Genomic DNA, 24,617 nt, shown 5'->3' on the forward strand with positions numbered 1-24,617 from the left:
ACAATAAAAACAAAGTTCAACAATAAGGTCAAGGTTTATTGGATGATAAGCCTTGCCCTGACCTTATCAACTTTGCCCTTACCTTATCAGCTCTACAGAGTTACATTTCCATGTGCAGCTGAATCAGTGTTAACATTTGCACTTTTCCACTGATGCAACTAAAACCCTCATCTGTTCCCAAATTGCATGGTTTATAAAATCTGGAAGAAATTAAAATGAGCAATTTACCTGCTTCAAAATTCTAATTTATTTTTACTGCAAATAAAAAGACTTTATCACAGATTTTTACATTTATCATGGATGCACTCGATGTTCCAGCAACTATCAAGATATAGCATTTGAATAACGTAATGTAGCTTGCACAGAAAGACCTTTGCTTCAAATAGATTTAACTTTTTTTTCAAATACCAAGTATTAACACAGTACCATTTTTCTAGTAAAATACTCCAAAGGGTTAAAATGCACACATAGCGCTTATGGAATAAAACAACTTCCTTGAAAAGAAATATATAGCAGAACTATACATATAATTAATCTTCCTGAACAGAGGCCTAGCAATCAATGCATCACCAAAACAAAGTAATAGAGGAAAAACTTAGAGAACATATAAACCAACAAAACTAAAAGCAAATTTAAAAAGAAATGGGGAAAAGCATAACCAAAACTTATAGCCATTAACTTTCATTTCCCAGTGGAGATGAATTTGCTCATCAAGCTGTTGCATGATGAAAAAGCAGTAAGTAGCAACCCCATTGATCCCAAAGCACAATATGAGACATGTTTAGGAGAATAATTTGCCATTATTTTGTTAATTTGCTAAAAGATACAATAAAATGAAATGTGGTAATACCACTTCCAACTTAGCAATGACTTAGTCTTAGGAGCAGGGCAAACAGTATGCCTGTGATGAGAATGTGTCTTTCTCTGTAAATCTATCTTTACAATAAGGCAAGTACAAACAGGCACGCTCTGCTAAGAGGATGCAACAGATGAAACTACTCACTGTGACCTAACAAGAAATTAAAAAGAAAGCCACGTTCCTTGGGATACTCAGATTTTCTCCCAACTCCTGCTGTTCTTCCAAAATTGCTAACACCCACAAACCTTCTGGAGACCAAGAGCTCTTTATTTCAGATAGAATAATTCATTACTGAAGTCCAGTTTAAAGCGCTGATCAGGCAAATAGGACCCAGTTCCTTTGTCAGTTGGTCTCCTCTGGGTGCCTGAGTCACAGGCATTGTGACCACTCCACAGTGTTTTGTTCTACAGCATTGTATTTACTATCCGGGGGCTTCTAGTACACAGTCACTCTCGTTTCTGCTGTTTCAGTGTCTCCTGGTCACTCATTCCATACATACAAGCTGAATACACTGATCACAACTGATTCTACAACCTCTAAAGACAGAGTTGATATCAGAAGACACTGCTAAATGCATATCATTATCAACTTTGAAAATTATTATCAACTTTGTTACTTAGATTAGGCATGGGTTTTGTTTTTCAAAAAAACCTTCTTCTAAATTACAACTGATACTTCAGCCCTTCACTTAAACTGTAAGATTCACTAACAGGCAAAAAGAACATACGTCTAGCCAACAGATATTTTAACTTTAAAAAGCAGGGAAATTGGGCAGCTATAGTGAATGCACCAGGGGAACAAGAGACCTGACCTCCTCTCTGAGATACCGCCCTACAAATTTGTAAAAATGCAAACACAATATGGGTTGGTCTTTAACAGTCCAATCTACTTCCTGTGTCGCTTGGAAGAATTTGGTAACATGTGCCTCTGAGCTATAATCACCAGAATTCTCTGGGAAGAGTGCCTGACTTAAGCCATACTGGTCAGTGGAGCTCTGTCAGGGGAATAGGAGTCTCCCAACAACTCTCAGCATCCTTCACAAACTACACTTCCCAGGATTCTTTGGGGGAGCCATGACTGTTTAAAGTGGAATAAATGTCTGGCATGGGTGTGGCCCCTTGATTAGCCAATTCAAACAGCTATCTGTATAGCTTTTCGAACACTGATAGTTGGTTCTTACTGAGCATGGCTGCATTATTATAGAATCCAATATTGATTTTCTTAAATTAATTGAAAATCAGCCATGCATTTTTTTAACTTTTAAATTGCAGAAGATGAAGGTCAGAGGGACAAGGTCAGTCATAGGATTACAGGTACTCTGTGAGCATGGCTGACTTTTAATTAATTTCAACAAATTATGAGACCACTGACAGGAAAAAAGTCCAACAGGGGTCTGGATTTTTTCACTTGTGTTTCAGACTTTAAAGTTTGAAATTAATTATGGGAATCAGCAGAATGGCATGAAGGGTTATTTTCAATTTAACATGGTGGAATGTGAAAGATCCATGCTGGCTCTTGTGACTGTATAAATAGGATACTCCTTTGGCAACCCATACACCTGTGATGGGGGAATCAGTACAATTAAGCTGATTCCTATTCATCATTGATTAGCAAATAATTCCAGTCTTGACTGTACAGAATATAAGAGAATGATAGCTTTGAGAGATGTCTAGGGTCTGATTCAAATACCACTCATAATTGTTTTTGTGCGATTGGGACTCTATGCAAGGGCTGAAATCTTCAAATATGCTTCCTTCTTACATGGCTTGGCTATAATGTATAGTAGGGAGATCTGGTGTTAGCATAGGTATTAACATACCTAAACATATGTTCAGAGATTGATTCCTTATACTTATGAAACAGTAAGGTATTTATAAATCCATGTATTCTTGTGGAATGGCTTTGGCTGTTATATAACATGTAGGGGAAAGGAAGTACTGTATAAGTGACTCATGCTTCTTATTCTCCCAGATGTCTCTAGCATCCAAAATTAAACATTGATATCTCCCACTATAGACAGATGCATGAACTGTGCCTATATTGTGATATTGATGTGTGCGGGAAATGCAAACTTCAGACAATACAAGAAAGTACTGGAGGCAGGAGCATGAATTACTTAATGCTTTCTGATATACTCTGTGCAATGTCATGTTCAAGCTCCTAATTCTATGAGGAAATAAACTACCAAATAAGTACTTATACATGTTAAAGATGCATGAGGAAACTACAGTTCTAGATTTCTGTCAATATTTTGCAACACACAGCATTGCTATTTTACCCTGTTTCTTTTCAGACATGCATAGCTTTCTAACCAAGCTACTCTTATATTAATGCTTACTTTCATGTTATTACTGTGTGTGTGTGTGTGTGTGTGTGTGTGTGTGTGTGTGTGTGTGTGTGTGTGTGTGTGTGTGTGTGTGTGTAAATACTTACAAAGCGCAGAAAGGAAAAGACTGTAGTATGCAATTTATCATAGTAGTCACCAGTGATTTTAACAATTAAAAAATATTGATCTATGATATGGAAAGACAGATCTTAAACCATACAAAGCAATTGCAGTTGGCAGGCAAGGCCTTGTTGGTGGTGCTGCCACACAGCGCTGCCCAGTTGGCATTGACCCATGACAGGACCTTTACAGTGGTGACTTCCCATTTGTGGAATGCCCTCCCCAGTGAGGTGCATCTGTTTCCATCACTATTGACTTTCAGGAAGAATTTGAAAACATTCCTGCTTACCAAGGCTGAAAGGGACTGTTCCTGGCAACCTGAAGACTACCAATGAAAAAATGTTTTTAAGTTGTGTTTTAGAATATTTTAAACTATATTTTACAATATTTTAACTGCTTTTAGATTGTTTTCTTTTCCTTGATAATTTTTTTTGTCTGTTGGCCACCCTGGGTTCCTTTGGGAGGAAGGCTGGAATATAAAATCAATCAATCAATCAATCTTTGCAACAAAAGTTTACACTCCTACAAGAAACTGAATTACATTTACACCAGCAATATGACTGTTGAATCATAAGAACATACATGTAAGCTCCCATTATTATGATTTTTTAAAGTGAACTATGAAAACTGGGTGATATTTCCATCAATATTTGTTCACACATATCAGATTTCAAAGAACAGGAATACATATGAACCATACACACCAGTTTTAACTAGACGCTAGTCTGTATCAAATTTCTCCATGAAGTCACGTATGTGGGTAGGCATTGCCATGGAGGAAGGATTGTGTAATACAGCAACCATCTCTTTGATCACAGGTGCGCTTCTCTGGCAGCTGTGATCACAGAGATGACTACCAGCTCAAGGAATGTATCACCTAGTTAACACACTCACCTTTGTCTTGTGTACTTGACATCATGACAAAACTCACTGGTGTGAATGCATCTAAGTATCATGGCAACTATCTGCCTCTCATAATGAAAATAAAGTGAAGCTTCAGATAATGAATGTCCATGGAGACATTTGTCAAAACTCCTTTGGTAAGAACCTAATTAGAAAGTGGCTCTACTGTAGAGTGGAGGGTGCAGGGTCTCATGGGTTATGGGGTAGTAGTGAAGACATCAACTGATTCTGCACTGATCAGAGTGCATCTTATCTGCCAAGGTCATATGAGGATAATTTATAGCAGCTTTCTCCAACCCGTTGTACCCCAGATATTACTAGATTACAATTCCCTTATCATTGACAGTTAGCCATGCTGGAGGATATGATCACAGTTGTAGTCCAAAACATCTGGAGGGCACTGGGTTGGGGAAGGCTGGTAAATGATAGATTCAGAAGGCAGTGAAAGCATCACAGGTGCATCCCTAAACACCCCTAAGTTCTTCAATTAACTTAAGCATGCCTAACTCTGTACCAGGTAGTCTTCTTGGTCTGTAATATATTATCTCAGGAAGTGTTTATCTATAGTGTAAGATTTGGATATTCATTAAGTCCAATACTTATATACTATTGCTTGCCTTAATGAAACTGAGCCTAAGAGTAACATTTTTCAAACATCAGAAAGGGGGAGAAATTACACTTTTAGTATGTGGGATAAAATGACAGAACGTGCCATGTATTTATATAAATGCAGAAAGGCAATTTTGCCAGATGGTGAAATTGGGCAATTCATCTCAGATGTTCATCACCATCATGTTCTCACACCCACTGAGTTGTTCTAAAACTGTCTTTCATGAAACCAAATAAAATTGGCTTGTGCAAGTAAAATGCTGAAATAAATACTGATATTATGTAAGAGGCATCTGAAATTCTGCTCATCATTTATTTGAGGGCATCATATTGTTGGCTATGACAAAAGGTTGACTGCATGACATGACTGTGCAAAATGTGAGAATGCTAATTTCTGTATCAACTACTTGTAATCAGGGCCAGTGCCAATGGGTGGCCAGTTTGGGCCCTGGCTAAGGGCCCTCCTTAGGGTGGGAGGGTAGAGCTACCACTCCACGATCCGGGACAGTGTCAGGTCATGTGAACCAACGCTGCAGCAGTTTGCAAGCTCCCAGGAACCTCTCTCATACAGGCGACATGGGCTTAAATAAGCCTGCCTGCCTGCCTCACTTACCAGTCATGTTAGCTTGTTAGTGTGAATGCCCTGTGTGCTGCATGTTCATGCCTGCCTTTAACCCAGGGTAGCAGGGACATCCTTGACACCCTCACTGCCATCTTGGGTGATAGTAAGGGTACGCATGCAGCACATGGGGTGTGTGCATTGACATGGGAGGTAGGTGGGGTGGGCAGGCCTATATAAGCCCCACACCACCTGTATCAGGAGGGGGGGTGAATGGCACTGCGGACCCAGGCAGCCTAGTGCCCAAGGGCCAAGTCAAGACTCACACCAGCCCTGCTTGTAATACATTACTAGCAAAATACCTCCAAACAGGGAAAACAAAACAAAAAATTCTAACGTTATTTGTAGCTACATAATAAATTAGGAATTTCTATGGACTAGAAAGCGTGAGATACTTCAATAATTTCAATCTATCAGGCTGGATGGGATAGCTTTGTAAGTCTTTGTGGGTGTTCCCCCAAGCTTCCAGCAATAAGAGTGAAAGGTAGTGAAGGGCAAACTTCCCTCTGTTCAATTCAACATTTGAAAGTTCTTTTTTTCCTAAGCTGAATCCCAAATTTGAAAATTCTATCATAGTCCTGATGGAGATATCACTGCAAGGAAAATCCAGGTCAGTGGTAGAGCACCTGCTTTGCACACAAAAGCTTCCATATTTGATCCATGGAACCTGCAGAAAGGCCTGGGGAAAGCTCTTGTCAGTGTAGACAGTACTGAGTCAGATGGACCAATGGTCTGACAATATAAAGCAGGTTCCTATGGTCCTACGTTTCCGATTGGGTTCTAATACCTGCCCTTCCTCCCTCCACCCTAGATTGCTGCAATGGCAGTGTCCCAGGGCTCAAGGAGTCTGGAAAATCTAGTTCTTCAGGGTGCCTAAGTTCAACTATGTTTCATAGGGCTCTTTGCCCTTGAATGCTGCTGTTGCAGTTTTCTATGCATCAGGAAGGTCTTCTGAGGCCTCCAAAGCAACCTTTCCACCACAGCTGCTACCTGCAGCCAGGTAGGTTTGTTGAGGAGGGCAGTTAGGGCAAGGCAGGGAGGAAGGGCTATCTGGATGCAATAGTAAACTGTGCTATGAGTGAATCCAAATTCAGAAGGGTCTGGGCTCAGCTTGAGGCTTTTCAAACTGCAGGAGACAGGAGTTTATTTTCTAAACTCTCCCAGTTCTGAATGTGCCTCATCTTCAGTCAGAGGGAAAGGTGGCTTCCACTTACTGTATTTCTATCTACTAACAAATATGGGAATAGCTAAGTTATTTCATATCACAAATACAGCAGGGCCCTGCTTTACAGCACTTCGCTTTACGGCGCTTTGCTAATGCGGCAGTCTCAATTAGACGCAATTAGACTAAAGTCCCACTCATACGGCGCTTGTTCCACTTTTATGGCGATTTTCGGGCGTCGCACACCATTCTATTCAATGAGCTCCGCTTTTCAGCTGTTTTTGCTTTTCGGAGGGGGTCCGGAACGTAACCCACCATATGAGTGGGGCACTACTGTATGCTTTGATTCTAACCCAGTGATCACATGTCTGATGCCTACATAGAGCTCCTCTGCCTACAAGAAGTTTCCCCATTCACTTCAGCAGAAAGATCAGGTCCATGCCTCCATTCCTTTGCATGAGGAAACCCTTGTGTATCCAGAAGCTCAGTACATAAAACACAGCAGCAATTTATTTATTTACTTGTCTATGATCACAACTAACATATATGATTATCAGCATAAAAATGTTTCACATTTCTCTAGGGCCATTTGATGCTTTATTTTATTTATCTATTACATTTATACCCCTCCTTTTCTCCAATGTACTCAAGGCAACATACATAGTTCTCTCCCTACCAGTTTATCCTCACAATAACCCTGTGAGGTAAGTTGAGCTGAGAGACAGCATCTGACCCAAGGTCACACAGCGAGCTTTGTGGCTCAGTGGGGATTTGAACCTGGGTCTCCCTCATCCAACACCAAACACTGCCATAATGAATATACATAGGCAGAATAGACATATTCTGCTTCAGATTGTGTGCCGCATGTTCACAAACTTACAAACTAAGTCCCTGAGGGTGAAAAAAGAATACACTGGAGGATCTGCAGATTCAGAAAGGATCCAAATTGAACAGAAATGAACAACATGCCACTTTTCTGGGAAAAGACCTAGACAGATGCTGCAAACATGAAGAGAACTCTTACTAATATCCTGATAATCCTGCTTAGAGTTGATGTTAGAGTTAATATTAATTCAATTATATACATGTTTATGTTAATGCTGTAGTTCAAATAAGTACAATTTAATGTACCATGTGTTTAGCCTATGAAGATTCCTTGATGATTAAAATATTTTTAAATTCCTTATTCTCTTTTAAGTCAAATATTATAATATGTCAAAATGTTTATTTAAAGATTTTACATATCATTTACAAACTACACATTCTTTTCCCATTCTTAATCGCAATGCATTCCAAGTTGTCAACGATTGAAAGAAAATGGCCCAGATTAGTTTGGGGGCAGGGGGTGCACTTCACCATTAAATGAACACAAAAGGAAAGCCTTATTTTCCCCCATCCAGTTTTTTCATCCCCATTAATAGGTTTTTGTTATTTTATTCATTGTGCACATGCACACACTGTACAGACATATATACTGGGCAGGAGAAGGCCCAAACTTATATGAATGAATGTGGCACCTGTCTTCATGAATGCAATTTAATTTGCCTGTCATGCTTGGCCATTGTTTCCTGGACCTCCCTAATAGGACTAGAGCAGACAAGCAGAAGCAAAGAGATGCCAGGCTGGCTTTCTTGATTGCACGGCATGGCAATGATGCCCAGGCTCACCCCCTATGATGTGATTATGCTCGCTCTCTGGCTCACTTGAGCCCACCTTGTCACCACTATCAGCCCAATACTGTCTGAGTCCAATAATGAGACCAACTGCAGTATCCCCCTTCCACATGTGCAAGGGAAACACTGCAACTACTGACACAGTCAGGTAGCTAGCAGGAAAAAATAGCAGCTAAATAGGAGTTCCAGCACAGAGTTTTAAGGGGAAGTCTGGGTTGGCAATTTTCCAGGCTGTGCACGTTGAGGCTGCATACATACCAGACGTGTAAAGCACATTTAAAGCATGTGGTTTCCCCCAAAGAATTCTAGGAACTGTAGTTTACCCCTCACAGAGCTACAATTCCCAGCACCCTTAACAAACTACAGTTCCCATGATTCTTTGGGAAACATAATGCACCTCAAGTATGCTTTAAAAATATAGTGTGTACACAGCCTAAGAGTTAGTGCTAAACTACATGTGATGTTAAACGTGGGATTTAACTTCTTTCTCTGCTTTAACACCACATAATAGCTGCTGAGAGAGTGCCTAATCAGGACCAGGACCATAGCAGGCAAGAAGTGGGAGGGGAACCTTCCCCCTCCACCATACACAGACACACCTTCTGAGGGGTCAAAGCAAAAATTATTCCTTTGAAGCTGCTATTTGTATCAGGAGGGAAGCTTCCATTTGAGTTGGTGGACTCATATGAGAAGTGCTCATATGAGAAGTGCTCATATGAGAAGTGCTCATATGAGAAGTGCTCACTGGGCATTTAGCACTTCAAAGGTCAGAATCAGCACTTTGAATTGGTCCTGCAAACACACCTGCAACCAGTGTATTTAGTACAGTCCCAGTTGAATATGCTCTTACATAAGCTGGATGCAGCTATTTGTACTGACTTTAGTTTCCGAACTGTTTTCTAGGGCATCCCTATGAAGAGTGTATTGCAGTAGTCAATAATCCTGATATACAAAAATATGGACATCTGTCACATGGTTCTGATTATATAGGAAATGACACAGTCAACATATCACATCTAACTGATAAATGACCTTCCATCCAAACAGCCACTTGCTTCTCCCATAGTAACAATGGGTCCAGAAGTGTCCAGTGGGATACAATGGGTCCAGTGGGATACCTCTGCAGAAAAACCAGCTTTTCAAACAAGAAAGACTGGGAAGCAGTCAAGAGAGTGGCAAGATATCTGAAAGGCACTGCAAACTTAAAACTAAAGCTATCAGCTACTCGAGATCCTAAACTTCTAGGATATGCTGATGCTGACTGGGCTGGTGACACCAAAAATCGTAAGTCAACCAGTGGAAACTTGTTCTACTATGGGCAGTCACTTATCTGCTGGACAAGTCGAAAGCAAGAGACTGTAGCACACTCATCTACTGAGGCTGAGTACGTATCAGCTGATGAGGCAAGCAAGGAAACGCTGTGGCTACGCAAGCTTCTATGAGACTTGGGCGTATCTGAACCAGAGCCTATCAGAATACTTGAGGACAATCAAGCCTGCATAAGACTCGCAGAATCAGAAGGGCAAAGTTCTCGCATGAAGCACATTGATGTGAAGTTCCACTACCTCAAGGACATAAGGGAGAAAGGACTTCTAGAGATGACCTACTGTCCAACAGAAGAGATGACAGCTGACGCTTTGACCAAACCATTGGGCAAAGTCCGACCCCAGAAACTACAAGGCAAGATGCACCTTGCAGAATGAACCAAGTTCTCGTTGAGAAGGGATGTTGAAATGTATGAGGTTCAACTCCAACTTGGTGGGTTGAGGCTGCATGGGGTTAATAAGGGTAGCTAGAGAGCTAGACCTCTTGCTGGTTGAGGCTATACTTATCCCTTTGATCCTCTGCTGTCTCTCCCCTTCCTGCTAGGCTGATTAGCAAAGGAATGTTGATCCCAGTTCCTTCCCGCCTTTCTCAGTGTTCTCTTTCCTCGAGAGGGGAGCAGACATCTTCTCTTTGTCTCTCCTCTCAACCAGGATGAGGGCCAGCACTGGGACCAGTGCAGGCTGCTCCAGCATAGCCAGTTAGCTAGATATAGAACTCTTTCCTATCAAGCATGTACTTCCAGAATAAAGTAGTTGTTTCTTATTTTAAAGCTTAAAGACTCTGTCTGACTAATTTGCAGGGAAGGTAGAATCTTAGCAAAGATTCAAACACACACACACACACACACACACTAAGCTCGCTCAATACTCTCTGTTCCGCAGCACTACGCAACTCAATAAAATTCCAACAAGAAGTATATCCAATCTGTGTACCTGCTCTGACAGCATAACATGCACAGTGTTGGAAGTGGGGCAAGAGCAACTCCTGTTTTGTTCTTTTGTTTATGTTCCAGAGCGGAGATAGGGTTAGAGTCCTCCAGATGGATACGCTTGATTACCTTTACCTGTGATGCTCTGACTGACTTCCGGCTGTTAGACTGATACGTCTAAAGGGAAGCTTACCTGCCCTTCCTCCTTTCCGCCCTTTCCTCTCTTCTCTTCTCTGACTGTCCGGAAGAGAGGAGACACCTTTGTCTCTGCTCTCTCTCTCCTAGCCATAAGGACAACTCCCAAACGTGGGCGTTGCGCCTCCAACTTAGTTAGAACTAGGTATGCCTTTCTATCTACAGGCGGGCCCTGCTTATATGGCAGGTTCCATTCCGGACCCCCGCCATAAAGCGGAAATCGCCATAAAGCAGAACCCCATTGAGTATAATGGGGCGCATCACGTGAAAATGCCGCAAAATACCACAAAAGTGCAAAATTGGCTTTAAAATGGGGAATGAAAGTCGATGTATTAGCGGAACGCCGGGAAGCAAAGCACTGGGAAGCGGGGCTCTACTATACAATGTATTTCTATAAATAAAGTAGCTTTTCTTATTTTACTAAGTCTCTAGTCTCAGTGATCTCAATGCAGGGAAAACGCCTGCTTTCTTAGGTAAATACACACACACTGGCACACACACATTTCAAACAGCTGTTATTCTCTGCTTAACAAATTTACAACACACAGCACCAATAGCAGGTAACTCCCCCACTCCTAGAGCTTCTGGCCCCTACCTCTAGCTCACCGGGCAACTAATACCCTTTCTGTTCTTTATCCGGGCCAGAAGCCAAGCTGAAATAGGTCAAGGAATTATGCTTGTCACATCACTGTTTTCAGAATTATATGTGGAATTAATAGAATGAGCTCAATTGGTCCGTTAGATGTCACAATCCACCATGTTTATTCAAATACATGGAAACCCTGTTTCCAGCTCACCAAAAAATATGCCAGCTCATGAGAAGTGGCAGCCTTGAGGCTGAAAAAGTTTCCATCCAAGAGTTGTGCAGCTGCTATCTAACATGTATGCAACTGTTTTAACACAAAATACAAATAAGAGTATATTTACCTAGCTAATTGCTTCAGAGAGCAACTTGATGCAGAACATTGCAGTCCCACAAAATAAATAGCTTTTTAAAAGATATAACATGTATCCTTGCCAACAGAAACAATCCAAGATCAATTGTCTGTTCATTTATTGGTCCTCTTCTCAGGCAAACATCACTTTAGCAGTGTTAAGTATGCAGAGCAGGTGGCTAATTACCAAGAGTGGCTCCCCTCAGGCATCATCTTTCACATACCTGGATAAAACAAGTGCCCAGAAGCTATTTTAGAGCAAAACTGATCTCTTCCTCTTTGAATCATTACAAACTCTGCGTTTAAATATTGAAAGGAAAAACCACAGACTTGCATTCTAACAACCGTAGGATCTAGTGGTGCTCAGTAGGCAGAGTGCTGCCTCTGAGCCTTTGAGGTTGAACATCCCAACTCACTGCTTGGCCTTGGTCAAGTAAACACTCTGAGACTCAATTCACCATATGCCAGGCAGGAGGAACAGAGACTTTCCTCTTCAGAATTTCTTTTGTGAAGATAAATGAGACAATACAAATGCACAATAACTGATTGGGTACTGAAAACTATACCACTGGCTTGCTCCTCCCCCCCTTACAGGTAACTGTTTTCCTCTCTCATATCACAAGGACTCAACAGTTACATTTCTGTATGTATGTATAAGGTTTTCAGGACTTTAAAAATTACAGAATTGTTGCATAAAGCCTACAGCAGGGATGGGAGACCTCAGGCCCAGGGCCCAAGTGTGGCTTGCAGGCCTCTCTGTCTGACCCTCAGGACTTTCCCCAGGCTACACCCCTCATCAGCCCTACTTCACACTCTCTAGTATTTTTGTAGTTCCTGGACTGTGTCCTTGAACTCTGTTAATGCCTCTTGCTTGTGTGGATGAAGGATAGAGAAGGCTGCAAAAGGCTGTGCAGAAATTAACCTACTGTACAAACATAACATTTACATACATTGGTCTGCCCACTTTTGCCTCTGGCCCTGCCCATCACTGGCATGTGGCCCCTGGAAAGCTGCCCAGAAGGGATGGTGGCCCTCTGATTGATTGAAACAGGTTCCCTACCCTTGGCCTACAGGCTGCACATTGCCCACTTGTGAGATGAACGATGTTACCTTCCATGAGCCTAAGGCTAGAGACCAACTTAATATAAAAGCAGGACTGAGCATGTTCTTCATCTGTGTTGCAAAACGCCACCTTCACAACTAACCAGACAAGCATGCCAGTGAATCAAAACACTGGTTCAAACAAGTCAGTTTTGCCCCTCTATGCTTGCCCTCTCCCTTGGTACGACTGCCTCACCCCCCTGTCCGTAGCTCAATCATCTTTGTTTCACCTCACCTACAGATGAGAAGTTCAGATTTTTATTTCTCTTTTTTGTCTCTTGAGAAGTTTACAGAGTTGGAGAGTCTTTAAGTCTGAAAACAGGTCAAGCAAAGTAGCTCTGCACACTCGTAGTATTCTCCGACAAAGAGAGAACCAAATGAACAGGAGACAAGTGCAGGGTGCCACAGCTGCTGCTGGTAAAGTAGGGAAGAAGTAAGGACAACCGGAAGGCAGTGACATATGTGAGGAGGCAATTCTCAAGAAGGCAGATGCCACAAACAAAAAAAGATGACAAGGACAAGCGAAAGGGATTACTTGCAACAGCCAGCAAGGAAATTTGCTCAGAGCAACAGTTTAGGAACAGAAACTGAACAGATGGGAGGTTGAGACAAAATGAAGTGCAAATGTAGACAGTGTGACTAACTTTCCTCGCAAAGAATGGGGGGAGGAGGGTGTGATGCCCTTCCCTGGCTCTCCCTGTCAGGTTCCTACCTGCTCGTGGCTACTGCCTGTCACTAGGCACCACCAGGGACTCCACCAGTCCGGACTGTCCTTTTTTATGGTTTCTCTCTCCGCTGTAGCATAGACCTCACCAGATCCCCCTGCAAGGCAGCACCACCAGTCACGTCCTACAACCAGTATCCCCAGAGACTCTGCCTGAGTCTCTCTCAATCAGGTTACCTCTGTGACTGCGTGCTTAAGCTGTCCCAATCCCTTTGATCTATACAGAATGCATATAATTCTGGTTTGCTCTGAATACTTGTGGTGTTATATTCTTCCCTTCACCGCTGCCACCATTTGTTACAGTTTCCCTTCAGCCTTGGTTATTACCTTACCCTCCCTTCTGGTCTGTGAAACCCCAGCCAAGGATCAGGCCTTTGGTAAACCAAATAAGTATTTATTAAACAACAGAGATAACAAGATTACTTTATAAAGGCACATAAGCATATAGTTTCATCTATTACTATGATACTTGACTTATCATAAACTAGAACTCCCACTCTCTCTTTCTCCACACTCTCCTGACATCCACCTCTCAAACAACTCTCACAAACCCACCAAAACAACCCTCTCACGTCCTCCCAGATTTAACTGTCATCCTTCCATTTATACTCTCCGCCATTCTCAACACTCAGCCAATCATCCAGCATTCTACTGCCCATTCACTCCCCCCTCCTCTTTCATTCCACTTACCATGTATCTCCTATACAAACAGCACTTACCATATATACACTAATACAGGAACATCACAGAGGGTAATACCATAAAAGAAAGCTTAAAATAATACCAACGTAACTGCTACCAGGTCTTTTCCATATGACAGAGAAAAGTTGTCTATGTCTAGTTTAGTTTGCTACTTCTTTGGTAACGTCCCTGTTCAGAATGCTAAGCAACCCTGACACTCTTGTGCTTCTCCAGTGCACCTAGTTCGGAGACATCAGTTTGCCTCTCTGGGACCCGCATACTTCTTTATAAAGCCTAGTTTCTTTTGTCTTACACACCCTCCTCAAGTCATCTGAGTCCCAGGTAGCTTCACTCACCCATAAGCCAGCAAATGTGAAATTCAGCTTGATTTCAAAATACTTTCAGGGCACATAGAAAGCTGAACTTTGCCACACGAATAGTCTGTCACCCTGATTACTAGAAAAATCTAAAAACAAGGTATTCCAGCCATCTCCCTTAAAACTCTGGGCACAATGTTTGCTTTGTAACAGTGATTAGCATTCTTCAACATTGCGAGCCAAGACATAGGTAAGGCAAAAAAAGTTGTAGGAATTTCAAGCCAGCCATCTTCACACATTCACAATCTTCATAGTGGAGGACAGAGTTCAAGTGGAAGCCAGGAGCATATCAATGATTGCAGAATGTAATATATATATGCATGCGTATATGTATGTGATTATATATATATCCACCAAAAGCATCAGTAAATTTATTTATTTATTTATTTATTTAATTACATTTCTAGACCGCCCTATAGCAGAAAGCTCTCAGGGCGGTGTACAACAAATAAAATCACAATTAAAATATGAGCAAGTGTGGAAAAATATATATATATATAGTACAATTATAAAACATTAATAAAATTGCCATTGAGATTTGAATTAAGATCATATTAAGTTTAAAATGTTAAATTAAAATATTTAAAAATTTACAAAATTTAAAAAGCCTGGGCGAAAAGGTAAGTTTTTACCTGGCGCCGAAAAGATAACAGAGAAGGCGCCAGGCGTATCTCGTCTGGGAGGGCATTCCATAGTTCGGGGGCCACCACCGAGAAGGCCCTAGATCTAGTTGTTGATCTCCGGGCCTCTTTATGGGTTGGAACCCGGAGAAGGGCCTTCGACGTCGAGCGTAGTGAACGGGTAGGTACATAGCGAGAGAGGCGCTCCATCAGGTATTGCGGTCCGATGCCGTTTAGGGCTTTATAGGTAAGAACCAACACTTTGAATCTGGCCCGGAAACATATCGGTAGCCAGTGCAGCTGCGCCAGGACAGGTGTTATATGGTCAAATTTCTTTGTCCCAGTGAGAACTCTGGCCGCAGCATTTTGCACTAGCTGAAGTTTCCGAACCGTCTTCATAGGTAGCCCCACGTAGAGTGCATTACAGTAGTCCAATCTAGAGGTTACCATAGCATGGATAACTGAGGCAAGATGCTCCTTGCTCAAATAGGGTCGTAGTTGGGCTACCAGCCGGAGCTGGTAGAATGCATTCCGTGCCACCGAGGCTACCTGAGCCTCAAGTGACAGGAGCGGATCTAATAAGACCCCCAAACTACGTACCTGTTCCTTTAGGGGGAGTGTAACCCCATCTAGGACAGGTCGAACATCAACCATCTGGGCAGAGGGTCCTCCCACCAACAGCATCTCAGTCTTGTTAGGATTGAGTTTCAGTTTATTAGCTCTCATCCAGCCCATTATCGCGGCCAGGCAGCGGTCTAGTACATCAACAGCCTCACCTGAGGAAGATGAAAAGGAGTAGTAGAGCTGCGTATCATCAGCATATTGCTGGAAACGCACTCCAAAACTCCTGATGACCTCACCCAGCGGCTTCATATAGATATTAAAAAGCATGGGGGACAGAACTGAACCCTGCGGGACCCCACATTGGAGTACCCAGGGACTCGAGTAATGTTCCCCCAGCATCACCTTCTGGAGACGATTCCCGAGATAGGAGCAGAGCCACCGCCAAGCAGTGCCTCCCACTCCTAAATCCGTAAGTCGCTCCAGAAGGATACCATGGTCGATGGTATCAAACGCCGCTGAGAGATCAAGGAGAACCAACAGAGTTACACTCCCTCTGTCTTTCTCCTGACAGAGGTCATCATACAGGGCGACCAAGGCCGTTTCTGTACCAAACCCCGGCCGAAAGCCCGATTGAAATGGGTCTAGATAATCAGTTTCATCCAAGAGAGCCTGGAGTTGGCGAGCGACCACACGCTCTAGAACCTTGCCTGAAGCAAGGACATGGTTCAGAATTCTCATCATAAATAATATATATTTGCTTATATTAATATAAGCAGTTTATTTTGTATGAAATAGTCATTAAAATGTTTTCAGACATTCTCAGCAGCTGATATTTTTAAGAAGACACCACTAACATTTTCTTTCCCCTGCCTGTTTACTCTTGAAAATCTATGCCACTAAAATTTCAGCAAATGTGTCTTGAGCAAAACCTCAAGCATTTCATTGTGCTAAGCAATTCAGAAATCTTATTTTTCTGTTTAACACTAATAATGCAACCCTGTGCACGTTTATTCAGAAATTCCACAATGCTCCATCAGACTCCATGTGCGTACAGAATTGCAGCCTCAGCCTGCAAACCTAAGCATACTTATTTAGAAATATGCTGTATTGGCATCAATGAGGCTTGTGGCTGAGTAACCCAGCAAGGACCATGTTCCATAAGTTCAATCACAAGGACACCTACTTCTGAATGAGCTACACTGAACTCAGCAAAGTTTACCTCTAAGTAAACACACATAAGACTCAGGAGTTTGAAATAGCTGTGTTCAGAATGTCTAATTTTTTTTTGTATGAATTGAGCAGTTCCTAACAGAAGCAAATTCATTTGATTCCTGCTCCTGTACATTCCACATCTACAAGCAAAGAATGTTTAGCCATTTATACCAAGGTGATACATATTTTTATGATTAGAAAATGAATCATGTGATATTGAACATATTTGGCACTGACACATGCTCCTAAGAAATTATGACTAAAAGCAACCAAACATAGACAAGTCATTACGCAAACCTCTTACTCTGGAGTACGCCCATCACTACTCAAACCACTTAATCCTATTCGTTGCTAAAGAATAAAAAATTGTGGATTGTGGCCAAAAAGAACACTAACTTTGGCTAAACTGGGTTTCATGGAACAAAGTAAATAATGCAAAAGAAGTGACCGCAAAGCTGAAGCACTTGTTTTACTCTCCAGCTGTAGCACATGAGGGTAAATTCTTTACAGTACTCTTTCAAAATGAATTTGGCACATGCACAGCACATGCACACACACATGCATTTTCTCTGGAGCCATAACAACACCTGCTGGTTTTCCGACAGCATGGAAGGACAATCACCCCTCCCCTTGTTCTCACTAAGGGAAATCACTGACTCAGCAGTGTCTATGGGAGAATGAGTTTTCTACCTTCAGAAAAAGCACCTGCAGAAAGGTGACCCAAAGATAGCATTGCCCTGTAAATAAAGCGAAGGCAGCGGAGCACTGGGCAGAGTAGCATTTGCAAACTTTGTTCGGCCAGAGGCTTAATTTGGTCTATAGAGTGTGAATGCAAAAAAACCCATAGGAAATATGATGAACCTTCAACTCTTTCCTAAACGCAGGTAGCTAACAATGTTCACACCACACAAAAGAGCCAGAGAGGCTTGTTCGCTTGAGTGTCACATGTAGAAAACTACCTTGAGCCGTGATTCTAGGTATACTTTGCCTAGAAGTGTTACTGAATTCAATAAGACTTTGTTTTGAGTAAACATGCATAGGCTAGGGCAGCTGCACATAGCGGAACTCTTCGATTAAGTTGCTTACAAACGTAGTAGTAATGTTATAATCCCCAGATCAATTTCGTTCATTCTTTTCCTCTCCAAGCAAGTGTTGATTGAAAATGGGTAGCTGCCTCTACAACAAGGATGGCGAATCTGTGTGACTCTCCAACTTCCAGCACTCCTGACTATTGGCCATGCTGGCTGGGGCTGATGGAAGAAAGAGTCCAAAAATGCCTGGAGGGCCACAGGTTCCCCACCTTTTTTACATCATACAAACTAAGCTTAAACTTAAATTTGAGTTGGGGTTCACTGAGTCTTGGTCTTCAGGGCCCATTTCAATGCCAGTTCTCAGTCTAGGCACAAGAGATGTAACAACAAAGGATTGGATCCAGACTTAGCTATGCTGAGATTGGCCCCTTAAAATCAATGGGACTTGAGTTCCTAAACCCATTGAAATCAATAAGATTTAAGTTAGTAACGGGTAGCTTAAGTCCCTGCTGATTTCTGTGCGTCTGATCTGAGCATGACTCAGCCTGGACACAACCCAAAGAAAAGAGTGTTCATAAGCATGTGCAGAGAACACCTTGCCTTTCCCATTAAAAGGCCACACACCTATGGGATTAAGGGACAGGGCTCCAAGAACAGAAAGAGTGGTTTCCGTACCACCTTGACCTCCTCTAGACTCTCGTTTTAGAATAAAATCTCGAAAGGGCCATGGGGCGATGCTCCCCGCTAGTTCTTTTTCTCGGGAGCCTCAAGCAAAAAGAACCTGTTTTGATCAGCGCCGCAATGTGGAGGGAGAGAGAGGGGATGAAATGGTCCCAAAACAAAACGGGATTCCAGCAGTCATCAGGGGGTACGGGAAACAAACTCCAGATTTCTCTCTTCTGCGGTTGCTGTGCCTGGAAAGCAAATTATCTTCCAGGCACAGCAACGGAGCGCAAAGGAAAAGTGGCTGGACTCTTACGGGCGAAGTGGTGGGGCGGGGAAAGCGAGCAGGCTTGCCAGCCCTGAGCAAACAGGTTCTTCGCTATCTGCCCCCAGCGGCTTTGAGTGCAAAAGTCTAGCGGAAGCCCAACTGCGCCTGCCCCGGCTCCTCACGCTTCCTCTTGGCCATGCCTCTTTGGTGCGTCCCACACCACTCCCTAGGAGGAGAAAGAAGCAGGTGAGCTTCCCCCACCCCACATCGACAACGCCCCGGGAAAGGAAAACCAGGCATCCCCTATTGGGGGGAGGAGAGGTGGGCGAAGGAAAAGAACGGGGGATGGCAGCGAGCAGAACTAGCGGCAGTAACCAGCCTTAGGACCGGCACTCACCGGCTTTGCAAGGATCCTTATAATCGATCGCCTCCGTTTGGTCCTCTTCGTCCAAGGCGTAAGCGTAGTCGTAATCGAGGCCGGAGCAGCGGGAGAGCTTGCCACAGAGGGTCACGCCGGCTAGCCACAGAGCCATCCTCCAGCAAAGCATGGTCATTCTCCTCCCCGGCGAAGAGGCCAGCGAGAAGGCGCCGAGCGTCTGGAGGAAACGGGGGCGGTGGGGAGAGGGGTGCGTGCGCGTGTGTTGGGGTTGGTTGGTTGACGGAGAGGTGCCGGGCGAGGAGGTTCGCGGCTGTCCCCGCTGGATTTCCCAGGCGAATTCCTCGTCTGCACTTTAAAGGCTCCGCTGGAGGTATCGGCTCCGGATCTGGCGCTTCCCCACACTCCAATGAAACATGGGGGTATTGGGGGGCGCTGAAAGGAGAGAGATAGTGGACTTGGGGAGGCTTCTCCTCTTCGGCCAGGAGGGAAGTTGCAAAGGAGAGTGGCGCTCGCCTGCCCTGTCTCTCACCGCTTCCTGCTCGCTGCCTCGCCTCTGTCAAGGGCCAAGCAAACTTTCCTGGGTTCTGGCTCCTGCCGCCGCTGTTCCTGCTGCTGCGACTCTTGGAAATTCTCCCGCCACAGCCGCCGCCGCCGCGGCAACAGCAGCAGCAGCAGCAAAGGGCTGCCGGGGGCTTTTCTCGCCTGGGCTGGGCGGTAGAGCCAAGTGGTGGGAATCCTTTCTGCCGATCGCCTCCCGCCGCTCCGGATCCCGTTACTGCTCCCTCGCCTACTACTGGGCGATGGAGTCGGGCTGCACATCAGCAAGCTGCCAAGGAGAGAGAAAAAGAAGACGAGAGAAGGAGGTGGGGTGGGGGGCAAGCAATGCTGTTCCCACCACCGTAGCCCTGCAGTGATGGCAAAGCGCTTGCACTGGAGGCAGCAAGGAAAAGTCCAAAGGCTTTCCTCCCCCCAGTCTTTTTTGTTTTGTTTGGGTTTCCCAGCCGCCCCCTCCTCCCCCTCCCCCCTCCTCCCCCTCCCCCCTCCTCCCCCTCCCCCTCCTCCCCCTCCCCCTCCCCCTCCCCTGCTCACCTCCTCCCCCCTCCCCTGCTCACCTCCTCCCTCCCCTCTTTTAATTTACGAAAACGTCCAGTACAGTCCTCGTCAGCATCCTGCTTACTTATGCATACAATCAGGGTCAGGATCCGGGCTGCTTCTGATCTGCTCCCTTGATAGCCTTAGGAAAACACACGCGCCTGCCCGGCGTGCCTCTCTCGCCATAGAGCTGCTGTCTGCCGAGATAAGCGAAGCATAGTAGGGCTGGACGGAGCGGACGGTTCACCGGGATCAGAGCGAGGGCATGCTTGCTCCCGCGAGGGCCGCCTGGATCCGGAAACAGGGCGGCGAAAAGCGGGCTCGCCGACGACGGGGGGGACAATAACGGTGCTGAGAAATAATTGCAGCGCCTTCCCCGGGCGCTCCAGGAGGACTTCTGTCTTTCACCGTGCGCTGCCAGCGTGCAAGGCGCGAGAAAGGGAAGGAAAGTTTCTTCTCTTCACCCCCCTTGCGTGTGTGCGTGCGCGCGCGCGTGTGTTTTAGGAGTCCACCACAGTTTGTTTAAATAAAGGGATATAAGAGGCCCATTGATCAGCAAAGTTTAGCCAAGGAAAGCCGTTTCCGCTGTACATTATTAAAAAAAAACCCACATATGAAGGCAGATGCATAATTAATAAAATGATAATCAAGCAGGTTGTGCACCGGCTGTGTGCGTGTGTATACATATATATGATACGACATATATATATCGGCTGTGGCTTTCCAGCGGATGCGAAAGATTAAAGAAGGTTTTCAGAAGCAAAGTTTCCTTCGCAGCTTCGGCTCCTTCCCTCCTCCCTGGCTTGGCAATGCGCGGTGCATTCAGTGGCAGGGATCAGTGCTCAAAACGAAGTCAGCGTGTGAGGGCTGGATTTGTTTCCCAAGCCATCCAACGGATCAGCGCCTTTCCATTCAGCCGATCAGCCTGGAAACAGAAAACGTATTGCTCGTCTCAAGAGCTCAAAAAACAAAACCCACCAACCCTAACGCACCCACATGAATTACATTGTTGAAGTTCCGGGGTGGGGGTCGCTAGCGTGCAAACTCCGCCTTATTTTTTTACAAGTCTTCAGGGACGGCGGGGAGGAGGGAAGAGGCGCAAGTTCACTGGAAGTTGCTGCTGCTGCTGGCATCTCATTATGGTGTCACATTTAACACGGAATTTGAAGGGGCCAGTGAAGTTGCTCTGGCATTATTATACAACCGAGCTCTCCAAAGGCTTCTCTATCCGAATAGCTTCCTGGAATTCTTCCCCTTCTGGGCGATGGAAACAAAGATGATCTTATCCCCCTGTCAATGGGAGATGTTAACAGGATGCTTACAGAAGCTCCCCGGACAAAGAAAGAAACAAAGAAAGTTCAACAACAAACAGCGCAATAGACATAATAAATAACATACAGGCTAGACTGACCCAGGCTTCGCAGCAAAGCAGCGTGCCACTCAAAAGGCTGTTCCGATCAGGGCTTGGGATGCGTTCTGGTGTCTCCAAGCAGAGTTTCCTTCCAGAGGTTAAAATCGCTGCTGACTACAGGGCCCTGGAAGGATGGTGGATGTTTGGAGAAGAGGCTCCCCAGGCACAATAGGAGCCTGGTAGATGCGATGTTGAAAACAAAAATCAGGAGACTGTGTCTTGTCCATAGCACTTATTCAATTTTCCTGTAGGTATGAACAGTCTTGGTTCTTAAAGGGGAGGGGGGAACATAAGGCCTACTATTTGGGATGGATATGTATTTGTGTGTTTTACAGGGGCACAATCTCAGACACTTTCTGCTTTGTTTTTAGAAGCACCAAAGTCCTGTACTTAGCCTTAACTTTGATGTAATTTACCCAAACCTGGCTAAATTCTTCTCTAAAGCTGTTTTGATTACAGTTTTGATTCGTTGGAAGCATGGCAAGCTCTCTTATATATACCGAGTCTGATTATTGGTCCATTTAGCTCAGAATTGTCTGCACCGACATTGGCACAGGAGACATTCCCAGCCCTTCCTGGAGACAGCAGGGATTGAACCTGGGACCTATGTATGTGCTCAGCCGCTGAAGTGTGACACCCACACACATACACACAGAGAAAGAACACTCATGGGCTTTTGATCCTGTTCACAAATGCCAGCAGAACCTCCAAGCCCAACATCATGCAGGTCCCAGGAATCCCCACCAGCACTATCAGTGTTATCCAAGAGCTTCCTGCGTGAAATGCGGTTGTTGCTTCCCATATCCAGCAGAATGTCATATCAAATTCAAGGAAGTTATTTTCCCCCAAGGAAGTCTTATTTGTTACTTGCGTAATTTAAAAAAAATAATCCAGTCCTAACTCTGCCAGCAAAACCCACTTTTTCATAATTAGCTTAATTCAGAAACATGCCTACCTCAGAAATTGTAGCTTGATTTTAAGTTCCTGTAGATCACAAGTGTATGACAGATCTTGTCTTGGATATGTAAAATACACATAGTGGAATCATACGTGTAGGCAAGGAGGGTCTAGGGACTAGGCTATCTCTAGTCATAGCTCCAAAAGAAAAGCATACAGTGTGCAGTCTCAGACGTGCCAGATTCCCTAGTGAGTCCGTTCTTAAACTCTGTCCTTCCAGCAGGAGATTTAACTGACGTCACCCTTGAGCCTCCAGATGGCAATCTGCCCCTGACCTCACCTTTTCTAGTAACAGCAGAGCAGGGCTGGCAGGCTGGCAGTAGACTTGAGGACAGCTGGCCTTGAAGAACCCAACAAAGATAAAAGAGAGACCAAGACATACCTCTATCTGAGATACAGAAACAGGTCAACAGTGCTGGACCAAAGTGGAAAAAAGTGAGAAGCATACCCAGCTAAGACAAGGAAATATCAGTTATAAAAGAAGTGTAGAATGATCTTCTTGAAGGTTTTTTTTAAAAAACAAACATGTACATCTAATTAGCATTTCTTAGTAAATACATAAAAAGAACAATACCATGATTGTTTCATGTTTGTGCAGGCTGCTCAGTTTGCAAATTTATACTGCTCTGTAACTCTAAGGCTAGTCGCCTACAGCAAAGTGTTTCCGTTGGCCACACCTCGAGGGACAACCGGTTGATCTGCTGCTCAGTTGCAAAATCTGTTTGATACCGAATATTTAAAAAAAAAAAAACACTCAAGCTGATCCCCCCAGGTTTTACAGTAAAAAGGGGTGAGGTGTGCCCTCATTTTCAGAAAAGGGGTGGAGACGCACTGGCACTGGCAGAACAGTAAGTGTGTCCATACGCTAAGGACCCATCTGTCAACACAGACAATCAAAGTCTGCCCTATCGTCATGTCCAACCAACAAGAAGACAGAGAGGCAGACTGCGTAAGTGGAAGGGCTCCCCCCCAGTCTGCCCACAAAACCCACACACACAATACTGACAACAAAGGGGGGGAAACATGTCCACTGCATTTACATGCGCATTCGAATACTTGCATTGCTGCTGAATATGCAGGCAGGGAGAGGGGAACCGAAGTCCAGAAAGGGCAGTTAAGGAAATAATATGTGGTATCCATAAAATATTTCATTGATTTTCTTTTGCTGTAGCCCCCGACCCGCACCACTGAAGAGAGAGAACACATATATACAGGCTGAGCACAAGATGAAAGGCTCCCAACATCAACACTCCGACAGATACTCTCCCCCATTTAGGTTTCAAGGAGGGGACACCAAAGCCATAGGTTTGGATTCTCACAGAGAACCAGTTTGGCCTCTGCCTCCCTTTTCCAGCTCCAGTCCCAAGACCACAAAGCCCAGTAGGTCAGTGGCAGAACAGCTGCCCTTCACATGCAGAAGATCCCCAGTTCAGTCCCCAGCATCTCCAGGTAGGACTGAGGACGTCCCCTACCTAAAACCCAGAAGAGCTGCTGCCAGCCGTTGTCAACAGTACTGAACTAGACGGATCAATCATCTGTCTTGTATAAGGCAGGTCCCTGTCTTCCTATGTCCTCCCCTTTAAGGGTGCATCATGCGGTCAGGCACAGTTCCTACCTCTTTGCTGATGAGGATGTCAGTGGAGCTGAGCCACTGGGCAGCAGGGACCTAATTCATTTTATCCTTCACAAAAATACATACATGAAATAGAGGAATCCTATCATTAAAAATGCAGTCAGTTTGGAATTTTTTTTAAAAAGTTGCATCTGAATCCTCCAGCTCAGTGGTTTAGGATTCATGTCTTTGGACAGTTGCTTTGCCTCTCCTCTAGCAATACTGAACTTAGCCATATATTTTAGAGATTGTTCTCTTACATATATGCTT

At 44.2% G+C, this 24,617-nt stretch overlaps 1 protein-coding gene across 4 annotated transcripts in view; it reads right to left on the reverse strand.

Annotated features, from left to right (window-relative positions):
• Window positions 1-24,617, reverse strand: part of TLL1 (tolloid like 1) — a 201,179-nt gene that overhangs the window by 175,333 nt on the left and 1,229 nt on the right. For 2 of the 4 annotated variants that reach the window (XM_061584205.1, XM_061584202.1), the window contains exons 2-4: window positions 21,373-21,657; window positions 20,453-21,292; window positions 19,294-20,101 (exon numbers count right to left, since the gene is read on the reverse strand). In XM_061584205.1, coding sequence (XP_061440189.1) covers window positions 19,294-19,450 — 157 coding nt within the window. In that variant the 5' untranslated portion in view covers window positions 19,451-20,101; window positions 20,453-21,292; window positions 21,373-21,657. Of the gene's footprint in view, window positions 1-19,293; window positions 20,227-20,452; window positions 21,293-21,372; window positions 21,659-24,617 lie in introns of those variants that run through there. The other 2 variants (XM_061584203.1, XM_061584204.1) reach the window with 2 other exon arrangements.

This window comes from Rhineura floridana, chromosome 9, assembly GCF_030035675.1.
Source record: "Rhineura floridana isolate rRhiFlo1 chromosome 9, rRhiFlo1.hap2, whole genome shotgun sequence".
Lineage (NCBI taxonomy): Eukaryota > Metazoa > Chordata > Lepidosauria > Squamata > Rhineuridae > Rhineura > Rhineura floridana.